At 68.6% G+C, this 13,435-nt stretch overlaps 1 protein-coding gene across 1 annotated transcript; it reads left to right on the top strand.

Moving 5' to 3' along the window:
- Positions 1–1,723: 1,723 nt before the first annotated feature.
- On the top strand, positions 1,724–13,199 carry SLC15A4 (solute carrier family 15 member 4). The gene is made up of 8 exons (XM_037511326.1): positions 1,724–2,203; positions 5,199–5,494; positions 8,729–8,897; positions 9,210–9,287; positions 9,675–9,843; positions 10,787–10,942; positions 11,755–11,913; positions 12,449–13,199. Exons 1-8 carry the CDS (start codon positions 1,724–1,726, stop codon positions 12,607–12,609), a joined length of 1,668 nt encoding a protein of 555 aa, XP_037367223.1. The 3' UTR covers positions 12,610–13,199.
- The last annotated feature ends 236 nt before the right edge of the window (positions 13,200–13,435 follow it).

Below are 13,435 nucleotides of genomic sequence, written 5' to 3'. Positions count from 1 at the left end.
AGGACCTGGAACAACTGCTCAAACCCTCACTGTCCAGCGCAACGCTGGGCCTGCCCCTCCCTTTCTCCTGCTTAGCTTTATGGTTCCCAAATAAGATAAGGTGATCGGGCGAGCGTCCGCCTTGCAGAGCGGCAGGTCTACACGGGACAGAGCTTCAGCACTGAGCCATCACGTGACTGAAGACTACACTTTCACTCCACATTTAACGTGCACGTCACCCTGCGCGCCGCCTGCTGCGTCAGCCCGCCCGGTCTCAGGACAGATGCCAGGGTGTCTCGCTGGCCAGCGGAGTGTGGCAGAGGCACCGCACTAGGAGTCAGCTCTAAGCCTTCCAGGGAGTCGACTCAATTGTGACCGGAGGGGAGAACCCAAGCCAGGACCTCAAGGAGTTTGCTTGCGCTGTCAGCTACACCAGGAGGCCTCCACGCTGCGCGGCACAGCGGGGTCTCCAGAAAACTCCCTGAACGTCAGATGACAGCTCGGAGTCCCTCCCTCCCTCCCTCCCTCCCTCTCACCTGGCAGGCCCGGGCCGCTGCACCGGGACGCGGCGGCGACAAAGCACAGGCCTCCGCCCCGGCCTGGTGTAAATCGCTTCGCCAAATAAGCCATCAACTATGCAGGCTGCGCAGAGAGCGCGCCGGGGCGCAGGGACACGTCCAGGGGAGACGCATCTAGCCGGGGCGCTGGAAGGGCCACGGAGCCGGCCCGAGAGGTCAGTCTGGGCGGGCGAGGGCGGGCGGCGCAGTCAGGGTCTCACCCGCTGGCTGCCACAGCTGGACCTGCCGCGGCCCGGAGCGGGTGGCCCCGGTGCGGACGCCGGCGCCTGGAGGCAGACGGGTGGGCGCGCGGCCTGGCGCCCCCCGGGCGGAGGCGCGGCCGTGGACGCCCGGGCGAGGCGGGGGAGAGGCCGCGGGCGCGCGGCGGGAGGCGGTTCCGGGGCCCGAGGCCGAGCCGCGCGTGCCGTGGGAATGCCCGCCGGGGCGCGGGGAGGGGCGGGCGAGGCGCCGGGCCGGGCCGGGCCGGGGCGCCGGGGCGCTCGCTCCCCGCCGCGGGCCGGGCGCCGGTGTGGAGCCGCGCGCAGCCCCGAGGCCGCCTCAGCCGCGGGCCCCGGCCCGGCGGGCGCAGCGGGTCCAGCCGGAGGCGGCGGCGCGGGCTCCCGGCCGGGCCCGGGCGGGCGGCGCCCCCTCCGCGGGACCCGCGGGCCGGACTCTGCCCGGGGCGTGCGGGGCGCGGGGGCGCGGCGGGGCCGGAGCCGGAGCCGGAGCCGGTCCTTGGGCTCCCGGAAGTCCCGGCGGGCCGCGCGGCGCAGGCCGCCCAATGGGGAGGCGCGGGGGGCGGGGTGGCGAGCCGGCGGCGGGGTCTCGCGAGAGGCGGCGGCGGCGGCGGCGGCGGCGGGGCCGGCGGCGGGGGGCGGGTCTCGCGAGAGGCGGCGGCGGCGGGGCCGGCGGCGGGGGCGGGTCTCGCGAGAGGCGGCGGCGGCCGGGCCGGCGGCGGGGGGCGGGTCTCGCGAGAGGCGGCGGCGGCGGGGCCGGCGGCGGGGGCGGGTCTCGCGAGAGGCGGCGGCGGCGGGGCCGGCGGCGGGGGCGGGTCTCGCGAGAGGCGGTGGCGGCCGGGCCGGCGACGGGGGCGGGTCTCGCGAGAGGCGGCGGCGGCGGGGCCCGCGGCGGGGGCGGGTCTCGCGAGAGGCGGCGCGGGCGCGGGCGCGGCGCGGCGCGGGCGGCGCATGGAGGGCGCGGGCGACGAGCGGGCGCCGCTGCTGGGCGCGCGGCGGGCGGCGCTGGCGGGGCGGCGGGCGGCCTGCGCGGCGGTGCTGCTGGCCGAGCTGCTGGAGCGCGCGGCCTTCTACGGCGTGACGGCCAACCTGGTGCTGTTCCTCAACGGGCCGCCGTTCCGCTGGGAGGGCGCGCAGGCCAGCCAGGCGCTGCTGCTCTTCCTGGGCCTCAGCTACCTGGTGTCGCCGCTGGGCGGCTGGCTGGCCGACGCGCGGCTCGGGCGGGCGCGCGCCATCCTGCTCAGCCTGGCGCTCTACCTGCTGGGGCTGCTGGCGCTGCCGCTGCTCGCCGCGCCCCGCCCGCGCGCCGCGCTCTGCGGGCCCCCGCGCCCCGCGCGCTACTGCGCCCCCGCCGCGCTGGCCGCGCTGGCGCTCGTGGGGCTGGGCGTGGGCGCCGTCAAGGCCAACATCACGCCCTTCGGCGCCGACCAGGTGAGCGCGGGGCCGCCCCCGTCCGGGCCGCTTCCCCCCTCGGGGCGCCCGGGCGCCGGCCGAGCGGGTCCGCGGCCCTGGGGGCGGGAGAAGCCGCCCGGGCAGCCCCGTGGAGCCGAGATCCCGCTGCAGCGCGGGGCTCCGGGCGCGGGGCCGCCCTGCTCCTGCTCCGCCCGCTCCTGCCCTGCGGGGCGGCGGCCCCCGCGCCCGTCCCGCGGCCCCCGCCCTGCGCGCCGGCCTCGGGGCCTCGGGCGCCGCCGTCCCACCGCCCGGCGAGGGGCCGTGGGCCAAGTGGCCAGCGTGGGCCACGGCGCGGGGAGGCTGTGCGGGACGCCGCTGCCGGCTCGTGGAGACCGAGCGCCGCGGGGACCGGGCTCCGCCGCCGCCTGAGCGCTGCCGCTGTTCTCTGCGCCCCGGAGCGCGCCTCGGGCCTGGTCTCATCTGCGCCCACCCAGGTCTCCCTGGCCCTGCCTTCGCCTCGCGACAGATCCTCTGTCACCGCCCGTAGGTGCCGCGCGGTCAGGCCGCCTGGGCAGTGCCCCAGCCGCCAGGCTGAGACCCGCGTCCTGGAAGCTGCAGAGCCGGTTCTGCTGGGCCCGGCGCCGGGCCGGGCGGACTGCGCCCCGGGCACGAGGACGCTGGCGAGTGGGGCCTCCTCGCCCTCTGCCCTGTGTCCGCCTCCGCATACTGGACAGGGCTGTCCCGCGCGCAGCGGCGGGAGGCCCTGACCGGGGTGGGGGTGGCAGGGCAACTGGGTTTGGACCCAGCAGCGTCCTAGTCTTGCCGGAACGGCCCTACCACGCGTCCAGAAGTGCGCGTCCACGTGTGAACGCGTGTCTGGGGACAAAGCTGGGAAGAGCCGGCAAAGCCAACTACGGCGCTCTCGGCCTTGCTGCGAGGCTGCCATCGCTCACGCGGGAAGTGAGAGTGGTTGGGCGGGTGGAGAAGCCAGGTGTGGCCCCCACGCACCGGCCTAGGCTCGGCCAGGAACGGGGGAGGCCCTGACACCTGCCCACGAGCCGCACCTGCGCGGCAGGAGGCCTCCATCGGATGAAACGCCTGGGAAGACGAAGCCACGGGACGAGAAGACGGGCGAGCCCCGGGGCGTGGGGGCACGACCCTGAGCGCTGAAGGACACGGGGTCCTGCTGGGGGGAGGGGAAGGTGGGCCTGGCTGGTGGCGCGGGCAGCGCAGCTGTGCGCTCGAGCCCCTCGGAGCGCGGACGTTGAGCTCGCGGTGCGGTCAGCGGGACCCTCTGCACGGGCCCCCACAGCTGCGTGTCTCCTGCCGGGCGCGGCTGCTCTGGGAAGGGGGCTGGGGGTGCTGGCTGCGGGGCTGTCTCCTGCCCTCCTTGTCTCCGGGAAACCTTTCTCTGGTGCTTTCTGCTTCTCCGTCGCGCTGGCCTCGTCTCCAGCTCAGGGCCTCCAGGGCCAGGCCCCGGGGAGAGCAGCGGGCGGCAGATGCGCGGCGGCGGCTGCTGCGGGGTGTCCGCGGCACCCAGTGCCCAGGGCCGGCCGGCCTCTCAGCGCCAGCACTCCTCGGGGCGGTGCCCATTTGCCATAGCACCGGAGGGAAGAGGCTGGCTTTGCCGCGCCTGTGCCTTGGAAGGCCTTTCTCCAGAGCAGGCTGCTGCCGGTGGGCGCGGTGCCGCCTGACCCGGTGGCGGCCCCGTGGGCGCTGCTTCCCCTGCGCTACAGAACGCCCTGTCTGGCCCGGCCTTGGGGTGACGCCGCCTCCTGGCCTGTTCCTCGAGCCGACGCCGGGGGCTGGTCTGGCGGCCCCTCTCTCTCAGGCGGGCCCCAGAGCTGATGTGCTTGGTTTCTTCAGGTGCATCCCCCGCCCCACCCCCGCTGTGCGAGTCGGGCCTCCTGCTGCGCTCTGGCCGCCTGCGGGGGTCCGGCCAGGCGCCGTGGGGGCGGCGGTCTCAGAACGCGGGGTTCCTTTAAACCTGGGCTGCCAGCCTCTGGCGCGGAGACCGTGCGATTATGTCACGTGTGTTTCTGGCCCACACAGTAGCCACGCTTAATCATTTGGGTTTAAAATATTTTTTTTGATGACCGCGTCGGCGCGTGAATCTTCACGGAGACGCTGTGACGTCGAGTCGTCTGATCCAGGGAGATGCTCGGGCTCCGCTCGTTGGCTGGGTCTCTGGCCTCTGGAGAACCTCCTTTGTTGTTTAGGAAGGGGTGCGGCCTTGGGGCTCACGAGTCCGGCCTGTGACTGTCAGGGGAGGTCCCTCCTTTCCCTGGCCCGTAGCCCCGGGTGAGGCGGCAGAAGATCCGGGCAGCACGGCCTTTGTTTAAACGCCCCGTGGGCTGAAGTCTGCTGGACAGACTGACCGTCAGAGCTTTCTCTTGGCGTCGCCGTGACTAAAACTCCGGGTGGAAGGGCGTCGAGGTGGGCCCAGTCCCCGGGGAACTGTGGCCAGCCCGGCGGGGGGCTCGTGGGAGTGTCCTCGAGGCCCTGGTCCACCTCGCTGCTCACACGTGCCGCGTTCTGGAGTCTGTCTTACCAGAATTCCCCTGGTTTCGCTGAAGTCTTCAGATCTAAAAACAGCTCGTGGTTTGGGCTTGAGCCTTTCACTTCCTCTTTGCTCCAGATTTCGTGCCGTGTGGCCCTTAGGTGTGTGACAGCGGGTGCAACGGCCACGAGCAGAAATCCCCGCACAGCTGCTTAGAGCGCAGCTTCCTGGGCCCAGCCCCAGAGATGGTGCGTGGGTAGGTCTGGGACGTGGGTCCCACGAATCTGTGTTTTTAAGGAGTGTTCCAGATGTTTCCAAAGCAGGTGCCCACTGAGGAGCCTGGGAGAGGCCGTAGGCTTAATGGGTTTCGGGCTCGTGGGCTCGCCCGGGGTGGGCATGGCTGCGGTTGTCGCGCCTACCTGCGCCGCGAGCAGCGCTGGGGGGGCTGCGGGCAGCAGGGGTGTCGTGCCTCGTGTGTGTGGTTTCATCCGTGAAGCTGACCCTTGTAAGTCTTTATTCCTCCCTGTTTTTCAGGTTAGAGATCGAGGTCCAGAAGCCACAAGAAGGTTTTTTAATTGGTTTTATTGGAGCATCAACCTGGGAGCAATCCTTTCGCTAGGCGGCATCGCCTACGTCCAGCAGAACGTGGGGTTTCTGGCCGGCTACATCATCCCCACCGTCTGCATCGGCATGGCCTTCCTGGTCTTCCTCTGCGGCCTGAAAGTTTTCGTCACCAAGCCTCCCGACGGCAGCGCCTTCTCCGATATGTTCAAAATCCTGGCCTATTCCTGTTCTCCCCAGAGGCGAGCCCGGGAGCGCAGGCTGAGTGGGTGAGTGTGGCTCTCCTCGCGGCTCCGCCACAGGGGCGAGAGGCCCAGCATCCGGCCGGCCCGGTGGTGTGCCAGCCTGCTCCATCCCCACAGCTCGCGCTATCCTCTTGCCACTGACCCGGGTGGACGCTCCCCACCCAGCCAGTTCCACAGAGATGGGGTGGATAGAAGGATGCAGAGGGAGACGCGACCCTGCATTCCTCAAGCACTTCTCCGTTCAGGAAGCTCTGAAACCATTCAAATCAAAAACCAAGCTGTAGCTTATTTTGTGTGTGTGTCTCTGCCCCTCCACGGGCTGCTGCTGCCACCTGGGGCTGTAGCCTGGCGGGTTGGCACAGCCCAGTTACCCAGAGAGGGACATGAGAACAGCATTTGGAGAAGCGAGTAGAGTGACTGCATCACCCGTTTGCATGGGGCTCCCCAGCTTTAGCATTGAAAGTCCCTTGAACCGAAACCCCACACCTGGGGAAGCCGCCGGCCCAGGCAGGCTGCAGTGGGCACTGCATGCTGAGTAACCGGAGAGCAGGCGCTGGGCCCAGAGGACCTTGGAGCTCTGCGCTGTGGCTCCCTGGGGTGTCGCTGACATCTCCTGAAGCCTTTGTTTCCAACAGCAGCGCCCTGGAGCCTGTGGCACAGGCCCTTGGGGTCGCACGTCTCCCAGCACCCCAGAAAGCCATGGCCCTGACGGTGGGCCCCTCGGTATGTCTTGGTTCAGGGAGTGAGTCCTTGCGTGAGTGCGGCTGACCACCTGGACACAGCTTCCCGCGAAGCAGCTTGGGGTGGGAGGCGCCAGGCGGCCGCCCTGCTCCTGGCTCCGCATGTGTCTCCAGCACCGGTGGCCGGCGTTCCTTCGCTTCCCTGCCGCAGGCCGGACAGTCCTGGCTTCCCCAGCTGTCCCCGTGCTGGTGGGGCCCTCGCTCTCGGTTGGCCTCCTGGAGCTGCCGCGGTCCGTGTGTCCGGCAGTCACACACGCCCCAGCCACGTGCGTTGGGGTCAGACCAGAGAATTCAGTTGGTGCAGCTGCACCCAAGCAGCCCAGTGCCTGCCAGGCCCTTGCTGTGAATTTCAGCAGCGCACGGCTCTGCGGCCTGGGCGTCCTCCTAGGACCCAGCAGCCCTTCCCCAGAGGAGCTTCGTGTGCAGGTGCCACAGTGAAGAGGCTTTGGACTGACTTTGGTTTTGGGTCTGGTCTCTTGTGTGGTGTGATCTGGCACGTCTCCTCTGGCCCAGGAAGGCCGGCTTGCGGAGGTCAAGAAAACCCAAGGTCCGTGCCCTCCTCTGCGTTAGGCTGGCCTTGGCCCTGGGCAGGCTGATGGCCTCGCCCTCTCCGCTCCCTGTGTCTAGTGTGGGCCTGGCAGGACCAGGGGTGGCCCATGTAGTCCTGCGCCCCCGTGACCACCACTGCTTTCAGAGCATGTCCGTCCAGAACCATGTTTGTGTCTGACCGTCTGACCAGGCCTTTTTTTTTTTTTGGCGGAGAAGAACTGGGGTGCAGGCCAGAGGACTCCCCAGAGGCAGGGTGGGGAGCAGAACAGGCGGCTCTACCGAAATCCACTGCTGAGGGGCGCAGTGGGGAGACAGGAGAGGTCTGCTGCGTCCTGTGGCTAGCTCCCTGGCCGGGGATAGAACTCAGGCCACAGGGGTGACAGCCTGAGACTCAACCGCTAGGCCGCGGGCAGGCTGCAGGCTGACTGTGTGCCCCTGCGGATGTTAAAGGAAAATGAGCGCGTCTGTTCTGCCGTGGGGCGGGTGGGCGTGGCTGGGGCGTGCCTGAGTGCGTGCGTATTTGGGTTGCGCATCCGGCCACTCGGGACCTTGCTGGGGTGGGTTCCGGGACAGGGACCCTGCAGACGGCGCGTGTCCACTTCTGGGTCCGGTCCGTGGCCGCTCGTGGCCGCGGTCCCCGCCTGGCTGCGTGAGCACTGCGGGCTGGGCGCGCGGGCAGGCGAGGCGGAGCACGAGTGACGTGCACGTGGAAACCTCGCCACGCTTCTGGGCTGCGCAGCCGCGGGGACGCGCATTCAGCGTCTCACGGGGAGACCCGGCCCGGGTTGTCTCAGGCTGTGGGCGGGCGGGTCCTCTGGGCAGCAGAGGAGGAGAGGATTAGGAGAAGTCGGGAACGTTTTCAGATGAAGAGACGAGGGACGCCGCGGGGCTGGTTTCACTCTGAGTGTTTCTGCCGTCCAGAAGAGGAAGCGCGTCTGCGGGAGACTCACCCTGCAGCCTCCAGCTCTGGCGGCGGAGCGGGGCGTCGAGTGGGCACCTGCTGGACCTTGTGAAATAGAATTTAGGTTTTTTTCTGTTGAAAATGGGATATTTCCTTGATTAGAGGCAGGTTAAATGTCAGCAGTTACGAAACAAAAGCCGCCTGGCGTCGCGCGTGGGCGGGCGGGGCTGGGAAAGGGCGCCTGCGTGCGCCTCTGGCTCTGGGGCCGGAAGCTGTTTCACGGTGGCGGTTGCCCGGGTGTCTCTGGGTTTAGACGATAGTGCGCAACGGGAGCAATTTGTAATCACCACTTCATATCGATCACTGCTCCGTGATGTGTGTGTCATAAGCAATGCCCGAGCACAGTAGCGAGCCGGCAGCTGCCAGCCGCTAGCCAGGAGGGAGCCCCTGTGCCGGGCATGGCCCGCTGTTGGCACCCACAGGCGGTGTCCCCTCCTCCAGCGGTCGAGCCGCCCGCGCAAAGCCAAGGCTGCTGGGCTCAGGACCCAGCCCCCGGGCTCCAGCGAGTCTCCTCGGGGCTTCCTCCCCTGCCCAGGGCCCAGCAGGGCATCCGGGTCCCTCCTGAGGTGTGGTGTGTGCTGAGCTGCCAGCTGACATCCTCCCGTCTCCATCCTGCCCCCGTGACGCCACCCCTGCACCCACGCTTCCGGCGTCGCTGTGGCCGTCGGGTCTCGACGTTGGGTAAATTGCCCGAGTGGACATCCACATCCCCCGGGGCGGATTGCATTTCAAACACGGAGCCAGCGACGTAGCTGTCGCCGCTGCTGCTGAGCCCGCGGCTGCGCAGACACAGGCTGCTGCCCGGTGTCGCCACCCAGGGCCTCCCGCGCGCGGCTAGAGCGCCAGGGGCAGCGTGGCAGCCACGTTAGGTGCGATCAGTGGGAGCGGAAGTAGCAGCTCGCGCAGAAGCTGGTGAGGCGTGGGGCGCAACCCCAGACTTGATTTGTTGCCAAATAGTTGATTTCTGGGGGTGGAAAAAAACTAATTCCTTCATTTTATTTCCCAAAGTGAAGGCCTTGGCGTCTTTCAGCCATCTTCTAAACAAAGTCTGTTTGATTCATGTAAGATGTCTCGTGGAGGGCCCTTCACGGAAGAGAAAGTGGAAGACGTGAAAGCCCTGGTCAAGATCATGCCTGTGTTCTTGGCTTTGATCCCTTACTGGACAGTGTACTTCCAAGTGAGTGCCCCGGCCGCCCGGCTCTGCGCCATCCCGGCGGGCCTGGCCCTGCCCGGCACACCGGCTGCGAGCACCCAGGGGCCCGCGGGTCTCGGTGGGCTGCGCTGGCCGCCGGCAGTGTTTGGAAGACCTTCTCGCCCCCAGGAGTGCTGGGACGGGCAGGCCTGATTCTCTGGGCCGCGCCTCTGGCTCTTACTGGGACACCAGAGTTGACTCCTGGGGCTGCGGGGAGGAGCCGCTGCCCAGGGGAGGGCCGGGCGGCGAGTTCGCAGGCGGAGCTGCTCAGGCGGTGACTCTGCTCTTCATGCCCAGATGCAGACGACCTACGTGCTGCAGAGTCTTCATTTGAGGATTCCAGAAATTTCCAATCTCACGACCACTCCTCACACGGTGAGAGCTCCGGCGCAGTCTGCGTCCTGTCCCCCGGGGTCGGGGGGCGCGGGGGGAGATGTTGGCACTGAAACGTGACTTTCCCTCGTCAGAGCCCCTCCCCCGCGGGCCTGGTGTGTCAACCGCCGGGTTAAGCAGATGAGTTTCAGTTGAACGTTCAGCTTCCTCACCTGACTCCCCCCCACCCCCCCCAGTGCAGAGAGACAGGCGGGGCCCTGAGCACCACAGGGGGCCGTGTCCAGGGACAGCCTTTCTCCCGCGGGGTGAGCCTTCCCTGCACGAGGGCCGTTCCTGAAATAAGTTTCTCCCTTTTAGACATTAGTGCTCTTAAGTGGCTTCGCGTGATGCAGAGAAAACAAACGGGCTTCTTGTGTATTGAAATTCCAGTTCCCGGCAGCCTGGCTGACGCTGTTCGATGCGGTGCTCATCCTCCTGCTGATCCCGTTGAAGGACAAGCTGGTGGACCCCCTCCTGAGGAGAAACGGCTTACTGCCGTCGTCCTTGAAGAGGATCGCGGTCGGAATGTTCTTTGTGATGTGTTCTGCCTTCGCTGCAGGTGAGCAGTCCTTCGGCCTCGTTCCTGCTCAGAACCGGCTCGGCGGCGTGCGTGGCCCTCACACAGCGCCCGGCCCCGGGAGAGGACGTGGGTCGTCGCCGTACACGGGAATGTGCTTCGTTTTCTAGGTTTTCACCATGCGAAGTGCACGATTTCTTCCCCGAAGACTGGTCCCTTCTTTCCAGGAGCTCAGAGCCCAGGGGTGCTCCGGGTGGGACTGGGGGTTGAGCCAGCGGGTCTCGGGCAGCTGCCGACTGCCGGGTGGCGCTGCAGCGCTGGCGGGTGGCCCGTAATTCCTCATAACCCTCCCGGATGTGAGCCCGCCTCTGGCCACTGCAGGCTGCAGGGCGCCCGGGCACCTGTGTGGGCCTCCACGGCGCCCACGCGGCGTCTCCCGGGCCGGGTGCAGGGACAGCCCTCGGGCCCTGCGCCCACTCCAGGGTGAAGCATCTTGCTGAGAAGGCTCGAGTGTCCCCGGCTGTAGCAGCCTGCTTAGCCGTTCTTTTTTCATCACTATTTGAAAGTCACTGAACCACAAAACCACTTTCGTATGACAAAAAACGCGGAAATTCCTGCACCCACTCGGCCTCCGCTGCGGCGAGGCCTGCTGGTCAGGCTCGGCCGGGAGGGCGCGTGACTCCGGCGCCTGCGCAGCAGCGGTCGCCTCCCGGCCAGCGCGCGCACTAATGCAGGGCTTACTAAGGAAATGAGTCCCAGGCCTCAGAAACCCGCACTCCAGAGAGGCCTTCTTGGAAGACGGCTGGGTTTTCTCCTACTCCAGCCGGTCACTGATGTCTGGGGTCTCCGTGGGGGTTCTGTGCGCTCGTGGCCTCTGGGCCTGTCCTCTGTGGTCTCCGGGCCGGCCGGCAGACGTCTGGTGTGTTTTTGTGGAATTGCAAACACGAGGCAGCACATGCTCCACTGAACGGCTTGTGACTTGCAGGAATCCTGGAGAGCAAGAGGCTGGACCTGGTCAGGCAGCACACCATCAACCAGACCATCGGGCACGTGGTGTACCAGGCGGCCGACCTGCCCATGTGGTGGCAGGTGCCCCAGTACGTGTTCATCGGCCTCAGCGAGATCTTCGCCAGCATCGCAGGTGAGGCCAGGGGCAGGGCGGGGACCTGCCGGGGGCACACGGGGGTCTACTGGGGCTGGCCCTGGGGTGTTGGTGCGGAGTCCCACTCCAGGGGGTGAGTGGGTGAATGGCCAGGGATGCTGACGAGCGTCCCCTGCTTGGTCTGAAAACAAGATGGCTGCCCGAACTCTTCGGCTGCCCGAGAGGGGCTCCGGAGAGCAGAGGAAGGGCCGGCCAGGTGGGTAAGTTCTGGGTCCGACCGCTGGCAGACGCCCCAGCCCGGGCTTCGGCTCAGCTAGAGAAGGAAGCACCCCTCGGCTTTGGAACACACTCTCCGGGCCACTCCCGCTGCTGGCGTCTGCGCGGACGGTGTTCTGGGCAGGGCACGGGGTGTGGGCAGGAGGCGCCGGCTCTCCCCGGGGGCTGCCAGGCTGGGCGGGGCCCCACAGGCCGCACTCCCAATGGCCCTCTGACGCCGCTCGCGGGCCTGCCTGTGGGGCCGTGCCAGAGCAGACCGCCTCAGAAGCAGGGCTCTCGCGGACCCCCATTCCAGTGCACGTGTTCGCTTTCAGACTCCTCCCACTTGCGAGCGCACGGGAACGTGTCCTTGGTTCTCCGCGCAGAGCGGGGACCCTGCGAGCCCGACACTGTCTAGTGTGAGGAGCTCCGGGCGCGTGGGGGAGCGGCCAGCGTCGGGGAGCGGCCGGCATGGGGGCGCCAGCAGCCGCCCAGGCCCGAGGCTGTGGCTCTGCCCCCTGGCTGGGGCCCCGGCCGGACAGGCCAGAACCACCACCCTAGTCGGCTCCTGTAACGTACCCACCTCGTCCCTCCAGGCCTGGAGTTTGCGTACTCGGCGGCCCCCAAGTCCATGCAGAGCGCCATCATGGGCCTCTTCTTCTTCTTCTCCGGCGTCGGCTCCTTCGTGGGCTCGGGGCTCCTGGCTCTGGTGTCCCTCAAAGCCATCGGGTGGATGAGCAACCACACAGACTACGGTGAGCGGCGGCCGGGCACAGGGAGGGTGGGGTGGGGTGGGGGGTGGAGGGGGGTGTTGCGGCTGGCTGCCCTGAGAGCCCAGTTAGGCCGCATGTCCTGGTCCCGGTGCCTGCGGGGGGATCTTGGCACACGGCTCAGCAGCCCCACTCAGGGCCAATGGGGGCGGACCCCCAGGGTAGCTGTGCTGAGTGGAGGGCCTGGCCCTCTTGGGCTCCTCCTGTGGCCGGAGCAGCCTCGTGTGGGTGCCAGCCGCCCACGTGTGCGTGCTCCCGCCGTGGCCTCAGGCTGCTGGCAGGGATGCACGGTCTGGTGTGGGGAGAGCCTTGTGCCCTCGGCTGGCGCTGCTTGGGCAGAGCTGCAGACACCAGAAGCCCCTCGTGTGGCCGAGGGGATCGCTGCGCCAGGAGACGCTGGCACACGGGCGGCGCAGGCCGCACTGGCTCTCCAGCGTCAGGGGCGAGGGATCTGGAGGGCAGGGAGCAGGGCGGAGCAGGGCCGCCCGCCTGGGGCAGCTCACACGTCTCCTCCCTGCAGGCAACATCAACGGCTGCCACCTCAACTACTACTTCTTCCTGCTGGCCGCCATCCAGGGCGCCACGCTGCTGCTCTTCCTCCTCGTCTCCGTGCGGTACGACCGCCAGCGGGCGAGGGCCAGCAGCAGGCCGGGCGGCAGGCCGGGCAGCAGGCACACCTGACCCAAGGACAGTGGGGGCGGGCCTAGCGTCCTGGGACTTACCTGGCGCCGGATGGGGCTCGCTGCTGCCCCCACAGGCGCCCCCCGGTAAGTGCCTTGTCTCAGACCCGACCTGCCCGGCACGGCCGCAGCTGGACTTCCAGGCCGAGGCCGCGGGTCCCTGCCCGCGCCATGTGGCGTTGGCTTTCTTCTTCTTGGTTGACGAACCCGCTTATCTTGAGGAGTCGGGGGAAGCCAGGGCGTGGTCGGGGCCAGAGGCCGCCTGTGGCCGTGCCCCTCTTCGTTCCTCTGCCAGCTCTTGCCGCACTGCCTCTGCCAGCGCCGCCCGCGGGGGCGCGCTTCGCTACTTTGGAGACACTTTCTCAATGGCCGGCCGTGCGGCCCCCGAGAGCGAGGGCGGGAGGCGCTGGGCCGGCCGCGGGCCTGACCTCGGGTGTCCGGCCTCTGTGCAGGCTCGTCCTGCGCGGGTGGGTCCCGGGCCTTGGCCACGCAGACCGGCGGTGGGGAGGCGGCGGGAACCTCGTAGCAGCAGCGCGTCCGCGCGCACGGGACCTGCTGCGGGCCGGGGCTCTGGCTGGTCAATAAACTGTTCTCTGCCGCTGCGTCCCTGTGTGACTTCTTCGTGGCACGTCGCGGGTGTGGGCCTGCCGGCCTGTGCGGTGCCGTGCAGTGCGCTTAGCCACATCCACGTGGGCGCAGCGGGCTCGGCCGCTCCCCACGTCAGCAGCACCTCCCGGCCCAGGGCCGGGCCCCGCGGTGATGCTGGCGCTGTGCTGTGTCCATTGGTGTCTCGCGCTTGGAGAAAAGACCGGCTTAACCATCAGCCT

This window comes from Talpa occidentalis, unplaced genomic scaffold (genome assembly GCF_014898055.3).
Source record: "Talpa occidentalis isolate TD23 unplaced genomic scaffold, MPIMG_talOcc4v2.1 talOcc4.14, whole genome shotgun sequence".
In the NCBI taxonomy this organism is placed as follows: Eukaryota; Metazoa; Chordata; class Mammalia; order Eulipotyphla; family Talpidae; genus Talpa; species Talpa occidentalis.
This window is presented reverse-complemented; position numbering and strand designations above follow the sequence as displayed.